General features: G+C 51.4%; 1 protein-coding gene across 1 annotated transcript in view; it reads right to left on the bottom strand.

The window, feature by feature from the left end:
• Positions 1-23,857, bottom strand: part of CAPN2 (calpain 2) — a 55,135-nt gene extending 31,278 nt beyond the window's left edge. Inside the window, 2 exon segments of the mRNA NM_001112817.1 lie at positions 18,460-18,529; positions 23,621-23,857. Of these exon segments, the coding sequence (NP_001106288.1) occupies positions 18,460-18,529; positions 23,621-23,857 (307 nt within the window).
• Positions 23,858-24,030: the final 173 nt, after the last annotated feature.

The following is a 24,030-nucleotide window of genomic DNA, read 5'->3' as shown; positions in this document are numbered from 1 at the left end:
GGAGTCTCCTCCTGGCACAGCCTGTTTGGGTCGGCCACGTTAAGGTCTGGGTAAAACCAGGCTGGCCGGTACAGGCCAGGACAGATGACCCACTGACCTCTGAGGCTCCAGCCCACCTGTGGTTCTAACTGGTTTGAGAGGATGCCTGCCAGTGACCAAGGCCTCTCCTGGAATGCTGCCACATGGATGGGGCTTGAAAAAGAAAGACCCAGTGTGTACTTCTATGGATATTTAAATTATATGTCTATAAGAGACTCTGAAAGTGAAAATGGCTGTCGTGTGTGACTCTTTGAGACTGGGCTCTTCTGCCCATGGAATTTTCTAGACAAGAGTACTGGAGTGGGTTGCCATTTCCTCCTCCAGGGGATCTTCCTGACCCAGGGATCAAACCCATGTCTCTTGCATCTCCTGTATTGTCAGGTAGGTTCTTTTTTTTTTTTTTAATTATTTTTAAATTTTAATTGGAGGCTAATTACTTTACAATATAGTGGTGGTTTTTGCTATACAGTCACATGAATCAACCATGATTGTACATGTGTTCCCCATCCTAAACCTCCCTCCCACCTCCCTCCCCATCCCATCCCTCAGGGTCATCCCAGTGCACCGGCCCTGAGTGCCCTGTCTCATGCATCAAACCTGGACTGGTGATCTATTTCACATATGATAATATACATGTTTCAATGCTGTTCTCTTAAATCATCCCACCCTCGCCTTCTCCCACAGAGTCCAAAAGTCTGTTCTTTACATCTGTGTCTCTTTCGCTGTCTCGCATATAGGGTCATCACTACCATCTTTCTAAATTCCATATATATGCGTTAATATACTGTATTGGTGTTTTTCTTTCTGGTAGGCAGGTTCTTTACCACTAGCGCCATCTAGGAATCCTGGGAGGGATGGTTATGCCTCCTCATCCGATTGCAGAGGCTTCCAGCCAGGCTGTTAATGTCCAACAGTGTTCAAAGCTTCTCTGACTAGTGTGCTCTGTCCTCCACCAGCTGTTCATCCTTAGAATTAACTCCAAGGGCATCATCCTGACTGGAGAGGCATAGACAATCGTATACTCCATTTAAACTGTGGCCCACATTCTTGGCTAGAAAAATTCATCATCATAAAATTGCTACTTCCTGTTAAGCCAGTCTATAAATCTAATGCAATCCCAATAAAAATAGCAAGAGGATTTTTTAAAAATTGGAACACAGCTGATTCTAAAATTTACTGGGAAAAAATAAACATGAAGCCTAGCCAGCAAAAAAATCTAAATATCTCTTAGATATTAGAACACACACATAATAAATAAAATCGTACAGATCTTGTGCATGAACATAGAGAGATACCTAAATGGCACTGAATAGAAAGCCCAGAAATAGTTCCAAACATAGGAATTTAGTAAAGATAAATTATTCACAAATGAATAATGAGTACCCATCTAGAAAAAAAATCAAATTATAGCTCATCTTGTCATGGGAGTAAATTCTAAATGGAATAACATTTATATATAAATATAACATTGTATATCTTAATTATATATTTTATATGTTACATGTAAATATTATAAATCTAGCCATGTGTATTATCTATATATTTTTGCTTATGTATTTATGTGATATACTGTTATGTTTTAATACAGTCACAATATGATAAATCTAGCCATTTGTATTATTGACATATTTATTCTTCATGTATTTATATGATATACTGTTATGTTTTAATACAAATTCACACTATGATAGCATTATAATATTTTTATAAATCCATATATTCTATAAGAGATAATGGGAGAATTCTTTTATAACCTTAGAATGGAGATATCATCAAATTACAACTTAGAGGTCATAAAATCTTCTAAGAAGCATTCTTTGGGTCTTTTTATTTCTTGTAGACAGTACAGTGTTAAACGGTCTTTATTTATTTATTTTTGGCTGTGCTAGGTCTTCGTGGCTGCGTGCAGGCTTTTCTGTAGTTCCGACAGTGGGAGGCTGCTCTTTCGTCGTGGTGTGCAGGCCTCTCACTGTGGGGGCCTCTCCTGTTGCCGAGCACAGGCTGTAAGGCAAGCTCACTTCAGCAGGTGCTGCGCGTGGGCTCAGCAGTTGTGGCGCGTGGACTTAGTTGTTCCGAGGTGTGTGAGATCTTCCCAGATCAGGGAAGGAACCCGCGTCTCCTGCACTGGCAGGTGGATTCTTTACCACTGAGCCACCAGGGACGCCCACAACAGCTTTTAAATTAGTCCACTGAGTAAGGTTGCTGCTAATGGATTTTAAAAGCCATAAAATGTTTAAATGATAAACTTAACTACATTAAAGTTAAAAAAAAAAAAAACCTACATGGTAAACAAATCACAATAAGCAAAGCCAAACTAAAAAATAACAGGGAAAAATATCGTTACTCAGATCCCAGACCAAAAGTTATGTCTAAATCTTCTCAGTATTTAACAAGAAACAAAAATGAAAGCTCAATAGAAAAATGGGCAATGACATCAACAGAATCAATGGGAAAAGGAAAAATTAATGGCTCTTACACATATTAAAAGGCACTTACCCTCACTCATCATAGAAGAAGCATAAAGTAAAACTACACTGAGATACCATTTTCACCCTTGGGATTGCCAAGGTCAAAGCGTGATGATCTGGAGAGGTTGTGGGGGAGTGTACACCCTCAGTCCTGGCAAAGGCAGCTTGAGGCTATTGTCCATGTGCTCCAGCAATTCCATATGGAGTCATCTCCCTACAGATATTCTCACATGAGAAATGATGTATGTACAAGTTTTTACTGCAGCGCTTGCTGCAACAGAAAGGTCTGAAACAAGGTAAACGACCATCCACAGAGGAGAGGTGAAACAGACTACTGTCCTTCTCCAACGATAGTCTATGCAGCCATAAGAGGGAATGAAGATGCTCCCTGTTGATACAGAATGATCCCTAAGATGTGCTATGTGGAACAGAGCAAGCACAAAACACCACCACCACAAAGAGGAAATGGGAAAAGAGAAGATGGGGGGACCCTGTACTGGCCTCCCTTTTCTAATTCATATCTTCACAATCTGAAGTTATTTTTGGATGATTATATAGAAGAGAAACGTGTTCTTCTATAAGCTTAGATTGTGGTTTTATTACCATAAACTCTAGTTTATTGCCCTCAATAGATAATTGGTTAGGTTAATACTTGTAGTGAAAAAAAAAAAAAGTAGCTTAATATCAATTACTCTAAATGAAAATTCTTTTTGGCAGAAGTCTTCTATAATAATTGCTCCATAGTCATTAAGAACCCTGGAGGAGGGCATGGCAACCCACTCCAGTATTCTTGCCTGGAGAATCCCTATAGACAGAGGAGCCTGGCAGGCTGCAGTCCATGGGGTTGCAAAGAGTCAGACATGAATGAGCAACTAAGCACGGCACAGTCGATAAGAACAAAGAGTCGATCAAGCCACTTATTCCTGTGTCCTCCAAAGCGTGTTCTATAGAAACCAGTTCCTCAGGTTAACAGAAGTTCCTTCAGAAATGTGTTCAGTGGTCAGATAAGTTTGGGAAATGCAAAGCTAACTAGGTCAAGTGTGGAGACATTCAGAGTCTTTCAATAATTATACATGGTGACCTCCCCAAAGCAGGGCCCTGGATGGCTCCGCGGTAAAGTACTGCCTGCAATGCAGGAGACACAGGAGATGCGGGTTTGATCCCTGGGTTGGGAAGATCTCCTGGAGGAGGAAATGGCAACCCACTCCAGTATCCTTGCCTGGAGAATCCCATGGACTGCAGTCTGCCAAGCTCCTCTGTCAAGAGTTGGACACGACTGAACTCTTGCACATATACTTTAGAACTGATTGCATTGCTACAAGACACACACACACACAAACATGTACATATATATGCTTTGGGGATGGGGGGGGGTAAAGCCAAAAAAATATCTGAGGAATGAGGCGTGGTGTATCTAAATACCAACACGTTCTGACTCACCACCTCTCCTCTGCCTTTTGCATCCTGGGAGCCTGACTCCTGCCTTGGTCTGTCCTGAGCCCCGAACACAAGCAGGGACAAGTGTCAGAGCTGGGTCACTATGGGTCCCTGACTGCCCTGGTTGCCGGTGACATTTCCTTTCAGCAGGTGGCTCCTGGCCAAGTCCCCTCCCTGAGGCAGCAGACAGGGTCCTGCCCAGAGGTTCCCAAACTATACCAAAGCCTGACCGCAGGCTGGACAGACCGGCTATTCCGACATCTGGGCTACCCACACACCCAGCTCAGCTTCTGCTCCTCCTTTCAGTCCTGGGAGACACTCGGCCAGTCCAGGCCTGCAAGGCTGGGGAGGGGTGCTGGGGGATTTTCTGTTCTGCTTTGCACCCTTAAAGCTTCCTGCCTGGTCAAGCAGGGGCTCACCGGCCCTTCCTCCCAACACTGGCACCACATCCAGACTTAACTCCCGGGAAGGGGCAGTCGTCACCCCGCATGGAGAGGGGACTGAGAATGCGAGTGCCCCGGGAAAGGGAACTGTGGCTTCAAATGCCCTCACGTGAAAATGACTGAGACAGGTCAGTGCGGGGATGAGAGAGGCGGTGTTCTGGGGATCTGGAGCAGGCTGGGGGGTGGGGGGCAAGTGGAAAGCGGGAAAGAAAGGAAATCACCCAGGGGAGGGGATCCAGGGCCTCCAGCCAGACTTGCCCCTTGATTTTGGGTGTAGGCGGGCACTGCCTTGCCCCGTGGGGACCTCTGGATCCCTGTAACAGGCGTGTCTCACTGGAGGTTGCGTTCATGCCTGTTTCCTCAAAGAACTGCCTCACTGGCCCCTCGTCTTGCCTTGCACCGCATTCTCTCACCTCCCCACACCCCTTTTTGCCTCCAGCACCAGGAAACCTCCGCGCCAACTCCACCCTCTCTGGGTTCCTCAGAGGCTGGCTCTTGGCTGCCCTGTCAGTCCCCTTCGGCCGGGTTTTCTCCTCCAAGCCAGGCCCTAGGGATTGTCCTTCCAGCAAAACTTCCCCTACAAGTCGGCTCCATGATGTCCTAGGGACCTGCTCTGCGGCTAACAGGCGGTTCACAAACCCACAGGCAGGGTGCCTAAAGCCTGGGAGCGCTGGCCTGCTGGAGGAGAACCTTGGGGCCGGCAACACCCAGACTGACGTGGCCCAAGTCAGCGTGGGTTGATGGTTCGCTCACCGAGGAGGCTAGAAGAGCCCCAGCCATCAGACACAAGGAAGGGGCTCCACGGGTGCCCACAGTCCCCCCAGGCAAACCCCAAACCAGAAGGCAAAGACCCCCTGGATAGAGGTGGGAGGGCAGATCTGGATATGAATCCTGACCTCGTCGCTTAAGACTGTGTGATCTCGGACACCTTTCTTAATTCCTCTGAGACCATGTTTTCTCAGCTGTGAAGTGGGTAAAAGACACACATATCCTCAAAGGGCTGTTAGGATCAGATGGAAAAGGGAAACTAGGGTTCTTGGCTGGGTTTCAGAGGTCTGTAACCCAGAGACACAGTGTGCACATTTTGCCTGTATGCAAACACATGCATTTTCCAGGGAGGAGTCAGGTTTCACCCCCACTTCTTACCCCGAAAGTTAAAAAACAGCAGAGCTGACACAGAGTTCAAATCCTGGCTCTGACTGGGGGCATACTACTCTCTCTCTGCCTGTTTTCTCATGTATACATGGGTTTCATAATAGGAAACTGTATGAGTTGAGAATTAGTTGCAAGAAAATAAGCATTTAGAACACTGTCTCTAGGTGTTGGCTGTTCCTAATCTTCTAACATCATAGAAGAGCAACCTGAGGCCTGGAAGAGGTGAAGTCTTGACCGAGGATGCGTTATGCACCAAACATTGGCCACAGCAGGCTGCCCTGTTTCGGAAAGGGTGACAGCTCAGGATGGGGGTGCAGGAAGGTGGGAGTGAGGAGGGAGGGGAGCACCCCAGGGTGGGGAGGAGGAGGGGGTGAGAGGGGAAGGACTGAGACCACTAGCGCATGTGGGGCCCGTCTCATCATTGTGAGCCCCGTCTCATCATTGTGAGCCCCTGCCAACTCGTCCAAAGTGAGGGGGGAGGGGAGGGGGTGTAAATAAAGGTGAAGGATGAACACTGATGAGGGTGTAGACCCAAACGCATTCACTCAAAACCCCAGAGAGACAGAGAGATCCCCTTGTGGCTCAGTCGGTCAAGAATATGCCTATCAATGCAGGAGACTCAGGTTTGAGCCCTTGGTGGGGAAGATCCCCTAGAGAAGGAAATGGCAACCCATTCCCACATTCTTGCCTGGGTAATCCCATGGACAGAAGAGCCTGGTGGGCTACAGTCCATGGGGTCACAAGAGTCAGATGCAACTTAGTGACTTGGCCACCACCACTCACCTTCACCCCCACCCCTGCCCCGCCTGGGACTGTGGCAGCTGTCCCGCTCTACTCCCAGCACAGGACCAGGGACTGAGTACCGCCCCTGGGCTGAGGCTGGTTGGTGGCCTCTTCTCTGCTCTGTCCCCTCGAAGAACCCAGGAGCCTCCTCCTGTGTCTGCAGTTTGATAATCGCTTTCTCTCCCTCCACGCCTTTCCCAGGCGTTTTCCACACAAAACTTCTACTACCTTTGTGCCTACAGCAGAAGAGGATTCGTCAGTTCAGTTCAGTTCAGTCGTTCAGTCATGTCTGACTCTTTGCGACCCCATGGACTACAGCACACCAGGCCTCCGTGTCCGTCACCAACTCCCAGGGTTGACTCAAACTTATGTTCATTGAGTCAGTGATGCCATCCAACCATCTCATCCTCTCTTGTCCCCTTCTCCTTCCACCTTCAGGGTCTTTTCCAGTGAGTCGGTTCTTCGCATCAGGTGGCCAAAGTATTGGAGTTTCAGCTTCAGCATCAGTCCTTCCAGTGAATATTCATGTTAGCTTTAATTTCTTCACTTGTTCAATGACTACTTTGTGTTTTCTCTCCGGCCTACCCTCGGGCACCTGGTGAGATCACTTAGGCCACTTTTGCTCAAGGGATCCCAGGGAATCTCCCGCAAGTTCAAACTTCCCCCTCCCTCCCCTTCTAATTTGTTGAGAAAGGGAGGTCTGAGCAGGATTTTGGCTGTTAAGCACAGCTGCTGCGCCCTTCTGGACTCAGGCACCTGGATAAAGGTCTAACTGTCCCTAGCCGGGCTGCCCTCCTCCGGCGCCTCCACAGCCTCACCGTGACCCTGACCATGTACACACACGCTTCCCTCCGCAGCGCACGCTCGGCCGCACCCAGACCCCCACCCTCTGAGCACACAGCACCTCCAGGCAGACCTCGTGAATGGCTCCTTTAAGCTCCAGAGCCCTCTTCTGAAAAGGTAAATACATGCAGAGCCACGTGGGTAAATTTCCAGAGCTGTGCTCCCCGGGCCTCTGTGTCTGGTCCCGAGGGTCAGCGTTGAGCACCGGCCAGGCCGCCTGGGGCCCGTTGCGGGGAGTGGAACGGTGACGAGGATTGTATTTGTGGCTGCTGGAAATTTTTCCAAGAGCGGAGCAGGCTATTTGTTTATGCCTTCTCCTCCTTTCTCTCCCAACATCACTGTCTTCCCTCCAACCACAGGGAAGTGGAGCAGAGAAGCTGGGAGATGCCGGCTTCCTGCTCACCTGTCCCGCGGCAACTCTATTACTCTAGGGAGAGGTGCCTGCTGACGGTCCCAGGAAAATGGCAGCTCTGCGAGGGGCCGGGACCCTGTCATGGTGGAGCATGTGCTCTGTGAAGCAACAGATGTCTCAGAGAAAGAGACAGAACCCAAAGCCCAGGGCTGGCCTCCCAGGGCCCTCTCCACCTTCTTGGCCAGACCAGCACCTCTGAGCACCTGCCCTTGCACTGACCCTGAGTACGTGCCTGTTTTTTTCCTCCCATCTGGGCTCAAACTCCCTGTTCCCGTGGTCCCTCCTGAGCCAGGTCTAGAGAAGGACAGAGCTTTCTCCCCAGGGTTCATCAGACAGCAAGGGGGATGATGATCAAAGATGGAGTAGAAGAGATGGGGGTGGGGGGAGGTGAACACCGAGCCTCAAGTCCAAACAGGGCACATGGGCTATAGGGGGGTGGGGCTCAAGGAGGGGAGCTTAGACTGGTCCTGAGAGGGAGTGGAGGTGGGCCGGGAAGAACTTGCAGGGAGAGGCAAGGTCCAGTGCAGATACTGAAAGGTATGGGGGCAGCATGGCACCATCCAGGAGCATGGAAAGCAGGGCAGAGCACAGTGAGGATGCTGGGGTCCTAGGTAGGATGGAGGCTGGACATGGGTTATACTTCTGCAGAGTCTGAACTGACCCCGGAGGGAATTTAAACTGAGGTTCCTTTTCACCCTTTCTTCTTCTGCACAGACCCTCCAGGCACAAGAAAATAACACTTGCACCTTCCAGAAAGGGCTTCTACCTGCTGGGGAAGAAGGACCCAAGGATTGAACCCGGGTCTCCTGAATTGCAGGCACTCTTTACCAGCTGAGCCAGCAGGGAATCCCTGGAGAGAAAGTAAGGACACAGAACAGAAAGGACTGGATGGATGGGGGGACAGTAGTGGTGAGGGAGTGGGGAGAGGCAGAGACAAGAAGAGTCTGGTATAGAGAAAGGGCTGTGGTGGTCTTTGTTGTTGCTGTTTTCCTTTTGCCTAAAGCCCAGTCCACTGATCTTCCTGTCGTGGGCACCCGGTAAAGCTGGCTGAACGGAGGCAGAGAGGGCCTCGGGGCTGGGCGGGGTGTCCCAGGAAAGCTCGGTGGGTGAAGGGAGTCCAGAAACTGGGAGCACCAGCCCAGCCAGCTCAGTGCCCCTCCTGCACTGGGAAGCCCCGGAGAACACACCCGCCCCAACCACAACAGGCTCATGTCCGAGCAGCCTTGGGTCACCACTGTGGTGAAGGAAGGACAAGGCCATTATGCAAAGGGGAGGAACTGTGGCATCTTCCAAAAATGGCAGCCTCGATATTTCTGGTTGCACGTGTTCTTCTGGAACCTTGCCCATCCCCACCAGGGGGTGGAATCTGCGTTCTCCCCTTGAACCTGGTGGGCCTCTGTCTGTCTCGATGAACAGGCATGGCAGAAGGGATGCTTCCTGACTTCTAGGGCTCTCTACAACTTCTGTGTAAGAGGGTGAGCTCCCTTAAAGCCCCCGTGGGAGACGCCACACAGGAGGCAGAGAGACCTGGAGCTTCAGCTGACCAGCCTCCAGCCTAGACACCAACCTGTGGCTGAGGGATCGTCAGGTGCCCCCCAGCCCCATCCACCCCAACCCCATGGGAGACCCCGAGAGAGTCCCCTGGCTGAGGCCAGTCATCCTTCAGAACCACAGAGAGAACGAGGAAATGATTGCTATTGTTTCAAGCCTTTGATGGTGGGAGGCAGGTTGCTAAACAATAGCTACAGGTGTAAGGAGAGCAGGACCTTCCTGAAATCTGTGCCTGGCCAGGGGCAGTAAGATGCACCTGCCAACTAACAGAGAGGAGTCCATATGGAGAGATGTTGGGGCGAGGATGCTGACACCCAGTCACTCTGAGGTCCCCGGGGCACCCCAGTACCCGAGATGCACTGCACATGCCTGGTCCAGGAAGCTGGCATGATAGAAGGCCCTACCAGGGGAGTATCCCCAAGGTGCAGGAGGGCCAGTCTCCTCCTTTGCTGCAGCAGCTCCCCAGGGGAGGGCTGGAGCTTTTCTCCCACAGGGTCAATCATTCCAGCAAGGCCACCCTGACTGTGGTTCCATATTGTTTCCTCCTTCCCTAGGATGACACCCGCTCCTAACTGTGGCTGGCACTGTGTGGAGTCTTCACCAGTTCCCAGCACAGGCATCGCACCCTGGGTGCCCAGTGACCACCCTCCGTCTGCCCCATGGTACTTAATGCGTCCCTAGTCTCCTCTTCCTGGGTCAATCACAGTATCCCCCAGAACATTTTTGCTCCCTCTACCCCCAAGGGATGTTTGGCACTGTCTGGGGACATTTTTGGTTGCCATGCTTGGAGAGGGGGATGCCAGTGCATCTTTCAGGCAGAGGCTGGGAGTGTGCCATGCTCTCAGCCCCTGGAACGGGGAATGACCCAGTCCCAACTGTCGGCTGTGCTGGGGCCAGGAAACCCTGCTCTCTCTCGAGTCCTGCTTACCTTGCGTTTCATCCCTGTAGTACTTTGTTCCTTTGCTTTCCATGGTGATGGCTAGATATATGACCCTTCCTGAGACTGAGACACTGGTATGGGCTTCCCAGGAGGCTCAGTGGTAATGAACCCACCTGCCAGTGCAAGAAATGCAGGTTCGATCCCTGGGTCCGGAAGATCCCCTGCAGAAGGAAATGGCAGCCCACTCCAGTATTCTTATCTGGGAAATCTCATGGACAGAGGACCCTGGTAGGCTACAGTCTATAGGGTCACAAAAGAATTGGACACAATTTACTGACGAAATGAGACACTGGTATCTAACAATCTCCAGCAGGCCTGATGCCCTGCTGACGGGACGAATCTCTCTTGGCTGAGGCGGCCTGGTGAGGCTTAGCTTTGGAATGGAGTGGAAGGAAGTCCTGAGGAGCCAATAGTGCCCCCACTCTGGGCACTGGTGGGGATGGGGCGGGGGGTTCTCTGAGGAAGCATACACTCTGCCAGGGCCTGGGCCACACAGATGAGTCCCGAGGGGCTGTCCCTTCCGTAACTGCTTCCTTGCCTGGAGCAGCCCAGAAAAGGATGCCCCCAACCAGAATGACGCCTCCATACAATCACGTTGCATTGTATCAGCACTGTCAGGGGCAGGAGGGGGAGTGGCGGGGGGGGGGGGGGGGGGGGGGGGTGCTCCACTCTGCTCACATCCCAACCCTGGCTGTAACACTGGGCTTCAGCCTCCTTCCGTGAGCCACACGCAGAGCTGGAGCAAGAACAGATGATCCAAGCCGGGTGCGCTCCCTCCCTCCCTCCGCCTGATGCTCCTGCGGAGCGCTCTGAGAGGGAGGAGAAGGGAGGATGTAGGGGGATGGGGTGCCAAGGCCTCAGGGGCACACTGTCACACACTGAGCTTGCGTGTATGACCAGAAGGAGGCCGGGCTCCGTGCGCCAGGAGGACACAGCCTATTGTCCATCTCTGCTCCCTAGCTCCCTGTGAGAGTGGCCCCCACGGGGAGCCCCTGATAGCAGCGTTACCTGCCAGCTCTCCCTTGCCTTCCTGCCAGCCACAGCCACATCCTCGCTGTCCTCCTCAACACCTCTGTGCCCCAGGCCCCCACAGGAGAGGAGGTGGAGCCAACTCTTCTTCTAGATTCCTACTTCTCAGAGCTCCTTCCTCACTTCCGGGAGGGTCCAGCCAGCAGGGGTCTACTTTCCTGACTTCCTGGGGGCCTTCACAGTGTCGAACTAAAGGAAAAGTCTGACGGTGGCTGGGGCAGCAAATGCAGGGGAGAGATCACACAGGGGACTGTGGTAAGAATGAGCACGGGAGAGGCTGCCCTGGTGGCTCAGGGGTGAAGAGTCTGCCTGCCACGCAGGAGGCACGGGTTCCTTCCCTGGTCTGGGAAGATCCCAAATGCTGCGGAGCAGCTGAGCCCATGCGCCACAACTACTGAGCCTGCGCTCTAGAGCCCGGGAGCGGCATCCGCCGAAGCCCTTGCACCCTATAGCTCGTTCTCTGCAGCAAGAGAAGCCACTGCAATGAGAAACCCATGCACTGCAACTAGAGAGCAGCCCCAACTGGGCACAACTAGAGAAAAGCCTGCGCAGCAGCGAGACCCAGCACAGCCACAAGTGACTGACTAAAAATTATTTCAAAGACAAAACAAAGGAACGAATGTGAGAGGGTTCCTCACTCTGATCCCCAAGGAGAGAGGGACCCCCAGTGACACACCCTTAAGGTTCTGCATCTCACGGGAAACGGAAAGATGCAAATGCCAGCTTGTTCCCATTTCCCAGGTGGGTAAGCGGAAGCTCGAGGCTGAAAACGGCAGAGGCGCTGCAGACAAAGTGGGTGCTGGGAGAGGAGGACCCAGGCAAGGGGGAGTGAAGAGCCTCCCAGCTTCTCCTGGAAACGTCAGGGAAAAATGGCCGTTGCATGAGGCCTGAAAGCTGGGGCAGGAGACTTCACTGAGTTTCCTGAACTTTCCTCCAAACACCAGCTCCTCCGTCATCTCCTCTCCACAGCTTCAGTGTTTGTCAAAGCCAAGTGCTAGAGCTGACCCCGTGGGGTATTCAAAACCAGCCTCATGTACCTCCTCCCCTCAAGCCTCGCTCTCCCCAAAGGTAATGCGCAATTTGCAGCTGTTAAACCCTTACTAAGTGTCAACCTCTGGCAAGCAGAGCTTGCCATGCATTATTTAATTCCATCTTCATAGTCTATGATGTAGATACTATTATCATCCCATTTTATGGATGAGAAAACTGAGGCTTGATGAGGATGGTGATTTGCCTCATGTGACAGAGCCAAGAAGGGGCAGAACCAAGAAGCCAACTTCTAACTGGTGGACACTCAAGTCCTCACTCTGGACCCTGCTATTTACATATGTTTACTGATGTATGGGGCTTCCCTGGAGGCTCAGGTGGTAAGGGATCTGCCCGCAATGCAGGAGACCCAGATTCAATCCCTGAGTTGGGAAGATCCCCTGGAGAAAGGAATGGCTACCCACTCCAGTATTCTTGCCTGGAGAATCCCATGGACAGAGTAGCCTGCAAGCTACAGTCCATGGGGATACAAAGAGTCAGACATGACTGAGCAACTAACACTTTCGCTTCTTCACTGATACATATGCCTTGCTTGGCTCTGTGTGGAGACATACAGGCCTGTGAGGATCATCCCACCCTGAAAAGTCAAGGATGAGGGGCTGGATCCCAACAGCAGTAGCTATAGTGCTATAAGAGCTATAGTGCACACAGGGCTTTTTCCATTCAAACCGAGTAAGATAAAATATTCAGTTCCGTGGTTGGATTAGTCACACTTCCAGTGTTCCCCATGTAGCTCGTGGCTACCATATGGACAGTGCAGAACGTTCCCATCACTTCTGAAAGTTCTGGTGGACAGTGCTGGCCTGGAGTCTGCCCCACTGGTCACCGGCTATGCAATGTTGGGCCAGCCAGCAGACCACCCTCCTCCTGGGGCTCCCGTGCCTGTACTGTAGCTGCCTAGGGTCCCACTAGACCTCACAGAACACGTGGCCCTTCATTTCTGAAATCCCCTGGATGGGGACCTCACTGTGACTGGTTCCGTATCAGGGGATGATCTAAGCAGGGGTCTCAGACCTTGGAGAGGAGATGTTATTGCTCAACAAACAGGAACTGAAGCCCGGTGCGGGGGTGATGTGCGGCTGCCAGGGAAAGTCACAGAATGTCAGAAGTAGTGAGACCTCAGGGAACTGAGATCCAATCCCCTCATCTCAGGAAAACGCTAGAGACCACACGGGAATGTGGCCTGGCTCCCAGTTCAGGGAGCACTGAAATAAGCAAAAGGTCATACTGTGACCCACAGGCCCACGGGGAGCAGAAGAACCCTGTCAACTCCTCGGGAGTTTCCTGAGATTGCAGAGGACCCTGTACGCAACAGTGAGGTGGGGAAGAATTCTTTGGGGAGAATTCCTACTGCCTCTGGGGAGATGAGGTCAGGGGCAGCCAAGGAGAGATGTGCTCAGCCTTGGGCATCTGATGGGCAGGAACCCCGCTGTGTGACTGCCAGGGCTGGGGCGGCCAGGGCAGGACGGGGCCTCTGGGCGATCCATCCCTGCCCTGTTTACGGACCTGTCTCAGGTGCACCTGGAAAGGAGCTGGGAGTACAGGCAGCAGCCACAAGGGAGACGAGCTGTGAAAGAGCATTTATAACCAGAAGAGCCGGGAGAGGAAACGATGACTCATGGACTGCACACATCTGCCCCAGGAGGCTGGGGTGGGGGGTGGGGCAGTGCTGGGCTGGTGGTGAAGCGATTGTTTTAAGAAAGAGGAGAAACATATTTTCTCCATCAAACCAGCCAACACTCATTTTTGAATTAAAAAAAAAAAAAAAAAAACTATAAGCACTATCTATCTTTAAAAAAATGTATCCTACAAAATCCTGGCCCAGGACTCCTGAAAAGTGGCAAGCTCATCAAAGCTGTCTGAGAAACTGTCATAGCCAAGAGGCGCCTTAGGAGTCGTGACAACTAAATGCAATGTGGTATCCTGGATGGGATCCCGGGACAGAAAAATGACCCAGGAAAAACTCAGGAGGGTAAAGAATGGACTTTGGTTAATGATAATGTATCAGTACTGGTTCATTAATCGTAGCAAATGTCCCACACTAATAATGTAAGAAGTTAACAATCAGGGAAACTGGGGGTGGTGTGTATGGAATTCTCTGTACTTATCATCTCAATTTTCCTGTAAATCTAAAACTGTTCCAACAAATAAAGGCTATTAAAATTTTTTTAAGGTGCTTATTAAAGTGGCTTTTAAAAATTATAAGAATCACTTTAAAATGATTATTATATAACCTTTAAAAATGGGAAAATAGGGAGAGGCTGAATTTGCTCAGGATTCTACAATTTGCCAAGTGTGTTTGCCTATATTAATTGCATTTTTCACCACGGCCCCGGGAAGGAAGTACTATCATGATTCCCATTTTCTAGAAGAGGAAACAGAGGCTCAGAGTGCCTGGTTAACCTGCTCATTGTCACGCGGGCTAGGAAGCAGGAGAGGAAGCCGAAACTGGAAACCTCCTTCCTGGTGCTTTTCCCACTGGCTCTGGGCTCCCCACTCTCTGCTGAGCTTGGCTGTGAGGGGAGACACCTTGACACCTCCCAGCAGGTGCTGTGGGGCTTGTGTGACCCTCAGCGGCAGGGTGAGGGTAGAGGCTGGGTGATCCACCTTCGGGGGCCAGGTTACAAAGACACGGGGCTGTGCGGTTTCAGCATTGGCAGCCTGGAGCCCTCCCTCAAGAAGCTGAGGGCCTTTGCGGGCACCTGGCCAGGGCAGCCACCTTCCCCTGAGAGCCGTGAGGGCAGTGGGGACCTTGGGGAGCTATGTGAAAGGGGCAGTGTGAAAGCTCAGCAGTGGCCCCATGAAAATCAAAGGCAGAAGGAGCTCGGCTCTCGGGTCTCCCAGCTCTGGGGGCCACCACGGCCATCACCTGTCATAAGAGGCTACCAGCAGCAACTCCAGGCTGCATTTAGCTGCAGGGCGGCCTGGCTGAAGGTCAGCCTGGATCTCCAGCCCTTCCTCTAGAGAGGCAGATTTTTCTTCACTGACTCAGTGCTTAGCACAGCCAAGGTCTGCAGCGCAGGTGGCTCACATCAGAGCAGCCTACAAACAGTTAGGATTACTCTGGTGAGGCTTTGAGCTGACCCTCTGGGAAGGTGGTAGAAATCTGTGGATTAACTATTACCAGGCAGCCCTGTGAAGGGAGCCCTGTTGGGAGATGTACAAGTCCAAGGACAGCCCCGGCCCAGGTTCCCTGGCAAACTGAGTGAATCTCCGGGTAAAAAGTACAGGTAAGGAAATACAATTTGCTTTGAGAATGTTACCTCCATATTTCCTCAACAAAGCCTCATGGCAACTCGTGATGGGAGGGAGAAGAATGTAGAAAGATTTAAAATCATATTCGAGTTCTTTCTTTGGGCCACTTTTAGCTATGTGGCCTTGCATGGAGTCCCCACCTGCTGCCTCAGCTTTCTTATCTGCATAGTGGGGTGAAAATATTTATTTGGATGAGATAATAATATTATTACATGTAATAATGTTTATTACATGAGATAACGAGATGAAAATGCTCCACGAGTTGCACACTGTTTCTTAGTCACAGGGGCTTCCCAGGTGGTGCTAGTGGTAAGAACCTGCCTGCCAGTGCAGGAGACGTAAGAGACACGGGTTCGATCCCTGGGTCAGGAAGATCCTCTGGAGGAGGGCGTGGCAACCCAGTCCAGTATTCTTGCCTATGAAATCCCAAGGACAGAGGAGTCTGGAGGGCTACAGTCCATAAGATTGAAAAGAGCTGGACAGGACAGAAGCGATTTAGCACGAATACATGGGGTCACAGGGGCTGTTATCACTCCTCGTCTGAGATGAGAGATCTGGTGGCCTAGCCCAAGATCTCCACTCAGTGTCAGGCATGAGGAGTGACTCTAGAACAGCTGAATGCCCCACAGTCGGGAAATCTTTGAGATCACCCTGCTGACCCTCCTCACTTTCCATTTTTAGAAGAGACTGAGGTTCCTAGTGATGACTGAGGTCAGCCAACTGCAAGCTGAGCCTCCACTCCTGTCTCTAGTCGTGTGGCAGGTGTTGCTGCCCTTTGTTCCTGATGCTTCTGAACCTTCAGGGACCTGGTGACAGCCACCACCCCACACCCACCCTCTGCCCAGATGCCAGAATCAGGGTGAGAGTTCAGTTCACCACATTTCACAGCTCATAATCAAATCAGGATCCTCCAGTACAAAAGGCCAAGAGAACAAAATGGCCAATGTGGTGTAAAAAAAAAAACAACAAACCAACAAAACTTAGAAATGACACCTAATTACTGAGAAGTTTTGAAAGGACTTTAACTTAGACTTGTTTTTATTTAATTTGATACATATCTTGTCGATTTTTACCCCAGGAATGTAAACTTTTTGTGTCTCCTCTCCAAATGGCCTGACAGTATTCCAACAGGACTTACATCTTGCAATTTGGTCCTTAAGAGGTCATTAAGCTCTGAAGTGGATGTTTAGCCCAGGTGTGGAATTTAGCCCAGATATGACTGTTGCCATTTCTGTTTCCAGATTTTTCTAAAACCCCTGTGGTTAGTTGTAATCTCCATCAATTTCTAGCTCAATTAACTTTCATTTTCTCTAACCAGTTGGACTTTTCTGGAGTACCCACCTTAGGTGCCTAAGGGCCCCTGGGTCTATCTTTTGTGAGGGAGAGAAGGCAGGAAATGGGAGGTAGGTATTCTTTAGGTAAGAGTGTGCTCTGGCATCTCAGGAATTTGCACACAGATGCTGAGCTCAGATAGTGGAGTTTGCACGCCTAGCTCTGAGTCATGCTCTCCATTTCCCAAGGGGCTCCCAGCATACCCTGTCTTAACGTCTTAATGATTCACAGAGCTGCCCCGACATCCCTCAGAGGCTGAAAACTTTCCATGTCCCTTCTAGGGAGTCTAGCTCAGGGGTTAAACACAGACCGTCTGCATTTGCATTCCAGGCCCTCGCTTCAGCTGCGGGATGACCTTAAGCAAGTCACTCCCAGGACAGAACCTCTGCTGGGTGGGCCAGGAAAGAAGGCACAATTCAAAGACGATTAACTCTGCTACTGATGGGCTAGTCTGGAAAACAAGTCGAAGCTGACGTCTCAAAGTAAGGTTTTGGTTTATTTGCAGCAAAGTAAGCTGCTCCCGTGATCATAGGCTCATACCTACTAGGAGTAAAACAATAAGCGTGGACTCTATGAGAATCTTAAACAGTGGTCCCGGGCTCCTTTGCTAAAACTTCTTCAAAGAAACCCTGGGGGCAATAAGCAACGAGGTCCTACTGTAGAGCACAGGTAACTGTTCAAGGTCCTGTGATAAACCATAATGGAAAGGAGTGTGAGAAAGGACATGTATGTGTATAACTGAGTCACTGCTGTACAGCAGGAACTAGCACAACACTGTGGATCAACTATCCTTCAACAAAATCAATAAAAAAATAAAACTCAGGTGCTTTCAGGTCAAAGCAGCCTGTATGTTCCAGTCTCAGCAGGCACTGTATTCAGAAATCAGAGCCCGGCTTCAGATACCCTCACAACTCAGTTACTCCAGTTAAAACTACTTAAGTGAACATCACAACTGCCTCTGTGACAACAGCACCATGTCCACTGTTGTGATACCATGGTGAGCTTGCCCTGCAAACACTGAGGACACCCTGGTACGTTAACTTCCTCCCAGCAGTGACTACCAGGGTTTCCTCTTCCTTTACAATGAGTCACCATCCCATCCCTGAACCACAGAGAACTGATGTCTCAGTGCTGCAGCTGACCCAGGGGAGTCCTCCTAACTGGTCCTCAGCCTGGAGCCTGGCTGCTCCGTGGGCCACTAAGGGTGGCTGAGATCCAGGAGCTCCTCTGTCCCCCAGTGGGAGCATCTATGCAACGTCAGCAACTAGCCCAGCACTTCCCTGGTGTTCCAGAGGCTAAGACTTCTCATTCGCACTGCAGGGCAGCGGCCCAGGCTTGATCCCTGGTCAAGGAACTAGAACCCATGTGCCACAACTAAAGATCCCGCATGCTGCAACAAAGACTGAAAAGTCCATATGCTGCAACTGAGACCCAGCACAAAAATAGATACATAGTAAAAAAACATAATAATCTCAACTCTTTAAAATGACAACAGCAACAAACAGCCCAGTCTGGTGCAGGGGACACACGTGTCCTCACTGCACCTCTGTCTGTCTGTCTACCACACCACAGGATCCTAAGGAAACAAGACATTCAAGGAAGCTTCTGGAAATAGAAATTGCCAAAGGGTTTAGCAAGAGAGCGGAATCATAACTCATCCCTTACTCTTTCTACCCACAGCTGTGTAGACAGGCCCCTGTAGTCTGCTTAGATGCCATCACTTACCTAGGGCTCCTTGGCAGATGTCTGTGCGAGTGGCTCCTCCAGTAATAAATTGGGGATCATCGCAGATCTCCTGAAAATGAGACCCACAAAGTATTGTCAGCGTATATGCCATATACTTTTGTAGTTAACACACCTCAGTTTCCAACAGATGCACCGGACCCCTCTGTCTCTCCCCTCTCCTCTAGGGAATGCCTGGCCGTTGGACTGCCATGGGGTCCTTCTCTGACTCCTGCTCTGTGGGTCCTGATAGGTGGTAGGGGATCCTACTGTTCCACCAGATCCCAATACCCCACACTGCCTGGAGCCTACTTCATCACGCCACTTCCTAGGGCCAGGGCAGTGCCAAGTCCAGCCTCGTGTGGGGGCCTGGAGATGGTCCACACTCTGGAGTTGCCCTGCCCACCATGCCCGCCCCCTCCTCTGTTCCTGCATGGGATTTCTCCTCTCCGACCCAGTTCCCTCCTTTTCTACATCTTATCATATCTCAAGACCCACTGCCACGAACTCCGTGAAGCCCTCCTTCACAGTCTGGCCCTCACCCATCCTTTCCATCCTGAATCCCAGAGTATCTATCCTCTGCAATTCAGCAGCTAGATGTGTGCTGTACATGGTGCTGGATACCACTATGTCTTCCTAATACTTATGCTTCTTGAGGATAGGGGAAGGTGTCTAGCTTTCTGGATTTGCCTACAGGCCATGATACTTGGAGCAGGGGGTCCACATACTGTGAGCCTGCTGTATGTCAATACTGTGTGTGGTGCTTTATCTCAGGAACATGGATGGGCAACAACCCCATTTTATAGGTGAGGAAACAGGCTAAGATGAAGCTACGTGTCCCAAGATGCATCGCTCATGGCTGCAGACAGCAATGGGATTTGACTGCTGTAATCTGTACACTCCCTTCCCTCCTGAACTGCCTCTAAATGATTACTAACAAGCCAAAAAGGGCTGTCCCACAGGTCGCCTACTGGAAGCCAAACTTGGACAGGGCTGGCCCCTCTGCTGCCCTCTCTGAGCATGCTTCCTGATTCTGAAGAGCCCCACCCAAAACCACAGAGGAAACACAGAGCATAAATCAGGGCTTCCCTTGGCCGGGACCCTTTGATTTGGAGAAGCTCCACCCCAGAGCGCCCGGTGGGCCCCCTCTCTGTCAAGCAGAAGCGTTTCCTGGGTGAGGCCAGGATCTAGCCCCTGTCCATCGTGGCTTAGACTGGAGACCCTTCTGGAATCCACAGCAGAGCACACTCCTCTCATGCCTGCATTGTCCCTTCCCTGTTTGGGTGGGTCTGTCTGGGGGAAGACAGGCACAGTGAGAATGCTTTTTTTGCTGAGGCAGACGAAGCCAGCTTTGTCCGAGGCCTGCCAGCCAAGCACTTATCCTGCTGATGGAATACACGGAACTTGGTGCTGGGAGCCTAGAAATCATATTGATAATCCTCGGTGCACCAGGCACTTATCCCAGAAGGGTTTTTCCATTATTTTTGAGAAATTTTTCACACCTTTGGCAGCCTCTCCAAAGAAGGCAAAGTTTAGAGTGGCTCTTAGAGATGCTTCAGGAAATTGAAACTTGTACACAGCATGAAGGGCATGAATTAAATATGGAACATCACAGTCTCAGGAAAGGGGTTGAGAGCCTGGGCTTTGGAGTTAGCTGGAGTGTGACTCCTGGCTCTGCCACTTCTTATACAGTGGGTTTTATGACCCTGGCAAGTTACTTCACCTCCTTAAGACTCAGTTTCCTCATCTGTGTAATGGGGATAGTGATGACAAGTGTACCTACGAAGTTTAAATGAGATGACTATGTACATGTGCCTTGGTAAGCACTATATAAGTTACCGACTATTATAGTTATTGAAGGAGTATCATAATCACTGAACTTGGAGGCAGGAGATGCAGGTTTGAGGCTGAATTCAGCTAGCTGAGTGTAAACAAGTCATAAAGCTCTTAGATCAGTGGTCCCCAACCTTTTGGGCACTAGGGACTGGTTTTGTGGAAGACAAATTTTCCCACGGATGGGGTGGGGTGGGGAAATGGTTTGGGGATGATTCAAGCATGTTACATTTATTATGCCGCCGCTGATATGCCAGGAGACTGCGCTCAGGTGGTAATGCAAACGATGGGGAGCGGCTGTAAACATTGATAAGCTTTGCTTGCTCACTTGCTGCTCTCCTTCTGCTGTGTGGCCCGGTTCCTAATAGCCCATAGGCCTGCACCGGTCAGGGCAAGGTGGGGACTGACATGTCTGCCCTCGCTCCAACCTGACTGGTGCCATCCTTGATGGTGACCAGCCCACAGTGACTTTAGCCGTGTCCTCTTCCCATCTGCGGAACCCTCTGTTGGGAAAGGGTGTTGGGAAACCCCCTCTGAGGAAGGGCAGCCCTTTGGCTCCAGGGCTGGCCCGCTCCCCTCCCTCCTCTCACTTCCTCGGGGCCTCCTTTTCTCTTCAGTTCCGTTCTCTCTGGGGCTTGACATATGCTTGTGTGCATGCTCAGTCATGTCTTGACTCTTTGCGACCCTTTGGACTGTAGCCCACCAGGCTTCTCTGTCCATGGGATTCTCCAGGCAAGAATACTGGAGTAGGTTGCCACGCCCTGCACCAGGGGATCTTCCCCATCCAGGGATCGAACCTGCATCTCCTGTGGATCCTGCATTGCAGGCGGATTCTTTACCACTGAGCCACCAGGGAAGCCTGGGACTTGACATATAAAACGTTCCAACTGCTCTCATCTGAAAAAAAACCTCTCGAGTCCCAGGTCCTACTCTCCCTGCCACTTTCCCTCCTCTCCTTTCACAAGAACGCTTCTGGAATTACCCGAGCACGCTCTTCATTTCTGGCTCCTTACTTTGGGGTCTACAGCCGTCTGGCTCCTACCCACTGCAATTCAGTTGTTGCTGTTAAGTCACTAAGTTGTGTCCAACTCTTTTTGGCCCCATGGACTGCAGCACACCAGGCTCCTCTGTCCTCCATTATCTCCCAGAGTTTACTCAAACTCATGTCCATGGAGTTGGTGAGGCTACCTAACCATCTCATTCTACCCCATGGCAATTGCTCTGTTAAAGTCACCAGTGACTTGCTTTTGTCTAGATCCAGTGGATACATTTTTGTTTGTCTCGCTTGATCTGAACTACAGCTGTTTGAGAAGGCAGAGAGAGTGGCTGCGAACTGTGGACTCTAAACACCCACAGGCGGACAGTCCTGGCTCCAGCCCCAGACACCTGTATAAGCAAATATTTAACCTTCTCAAGCCTCAGTTTCTTCAACTGCTTAATGGGTCTATACCTGTTGCCCTCCCCGTTAGTTGCTCAGTTCATACCCTGTCCCGCCCTAACCTGGGGCTCTAAAATGGGCTTAGATTTCCATTTTCCCATCTGGAAATCCTACAGGCATTCCCAACTGATGGGTGACCTGTCTGTCTAACCCCTAATGCCTTCAGAGGCAAAAACCAATATGCACTATGCCTGGCATACAGTAGGTGTTCGATATAAGCTTTTTGAATGAATGAAAGAATAAGGAAAGAAGTATATAAATTCACAAACTGTCAAGTACTGTACAAACATAAGGCAATTACATTCTCGTTTATCACTTTCACAGTCGTAATTTTGTTTGAGGCTCATTACAATCTTGCATTCATTCATTCATTCCACCAAGAGTCTTTTTGTTCACAGATGTATCCCAAGCATTTAAGACAGTGCCTGACATTTAACAAGCCCTCAACAAATACTGCTAAATGAATGAATGAACAAATGAAAGCATACTCTGAATGCACCAGGGATTGACTGGTGAACAATACACACAGGTCCCTGCAGTTCAGTAGGAAGGACAAACCAATACATGTAATTATGTGTACGAACTGTGAAATGCTGTAAAGGAAATTAGCATGATAAAGTTCATGATAAAGAATGACAAGATGAGAAGGGGGGCTGCAACGAATGGTCAGGACAAAATCTCTTTGGGGAGGAGACACCTAAGTCCCAAAGAATGAGTGAGCCAGATTCCAGAAAACTAAGAAAGAGCATCTCTGGCCAGTGAGGCAGGAAAGAGCAGGGTGCCCTTGAGAAACTAAAAGGTGCTGGGCTTGGTGAGTCAGTGGAGAGAGGAAACTCTCTCTTTTAGATAAAGAAATGGAGGCACAGAGGTTAAACAGCTCACTCAAGTTAGCAAGAAATGAACTCAAGTGCTCTGGGCCAAGGGTACCTCCTACTGCACTTGCTGCCTGCAGGCTGGGTTTGGGGTAACAGAAGGTGACCAGCTGATGGGGGTGGGGGTGGGGGTTCGGGGGGTGGGGTGGGGTAAGCAGGACAGGAATGCTTATTTTCCTAACAGGAATCTAGAGGCTGGATTTCCCAGGAGGCCTCCTTGGGGTGTGGTGGGGGAAGGCCAGAGAGGTGTCTGTCCCATAGGAGGTGGGGCCAGGAGGGATCCCAGGGACACAGGATGTACAAACTGATCAGGGAAGCAAACTGCACCCAAGGCCTGCCAGGGCACGGAGGACAGAGATCCGGGGCCGGTGGGAAAAGGGAGCTCAGAGGAGGCCGGGAGATTCCGGGGTGAGGAGAAGGAAGCGGCTCCTGGCTGCATCTCCCCTGTCCTTTTGATAATCACCAGGGTAAATACTACAGGGAGCTGTCTTGCCAGTTCCCATCTGGAAAAATAAACAGGAAACTGCGTGGATAAATCTAACCATCACTTCAAAAGACGATCCCTAGTCACAAACGTCCAGGCTATGCGTGGACTTTCTCCCTGAAGCAGAGAGAACCAAGTTAGAGGCCGACTTCCCCCGCGAAATTCCGTAACACCCACGCCCCGGTCTCCCGCCCGCCCCCACCCGCGGCCTCCCTTCTCTCGGGCCCGCCCGGCAGAGTCCAAGAAGTTTCCTTCAGGCCCCCTTATGTCACCCGCGTTTTTGAGAGTTTTTGCCGGCGGGCCTGCTAGTGCCATATGTGGGCAGTGTGCACCTCGGCGCGTCCTAAGGGCCCCGTGGGTGGCAGATGGGACGCGGGCGACCCCGCGCCAGCGGAGCCCCGGGTCGGGCTCCGGGCCGCGGGGCTCGGCTCCCCGCGCTCCCGCGGCTCCCCGCGCGCGGGGCCGCGTTCTCGCCAGCTCGGAGGCCGGGCCGCAGCGCCTCCGGGCCCCGCATCCCGCCCCGGGCGCGCTCCCTACCGTGGGCCGCTTCCACTCGATGCCCCGGGTCTTGCTGGAGTAGGGTCCCAACTCCTTGAAGCCCAGGGAGGAAGGCAGGGCCGGGAAGGAGGGGTCCTGGAACAGCGCCCCGGCCTCCAGGCACTCGTCCCGCAGCGCCGCGTAGTCCTGGTTGAGGTACTTGACCGCCCTCTCGTGCGAGCCCAGCCCCTCGGCCGCCTCCCGGTCCTTGGCCAGCTTGGCCGCGATGCCCGCCATGGTTGGCCCGGTGCCCGCGCTGCCGCCGGGCGAGCGAGCGAGGGTCTCGGCTGCGGCGATGAGCGGCGCTCGGCAGGGGCGCGGCCAGGGCCCGGCGCGCGGCAGCGGGACTGTGAGCGGCCGCCGCCGGCGATGATTCACCGGGTCCCGCGGCGCCCTCCGCCCTGCGGGCG

This window comes from Ovis aries, chromosome 12, assembly GCF_016772045.2.
Source record: "Ovis aries strain OAR_USU_Benz2616 breed Rambouillet chromosome 12, ARS-UI_Ramb_v3.0, whole genome shotgun sequence".
NCBI lineage: Eukaryota > Metazoa > Chordata > Mammalia > Artiodactyla > Bovidae > Ovis > Ovis aries.
Note: the sequence above shows the minus strand (reverse complement) of the source record. Positions and strands in the feature narration are given on the sequence as shown.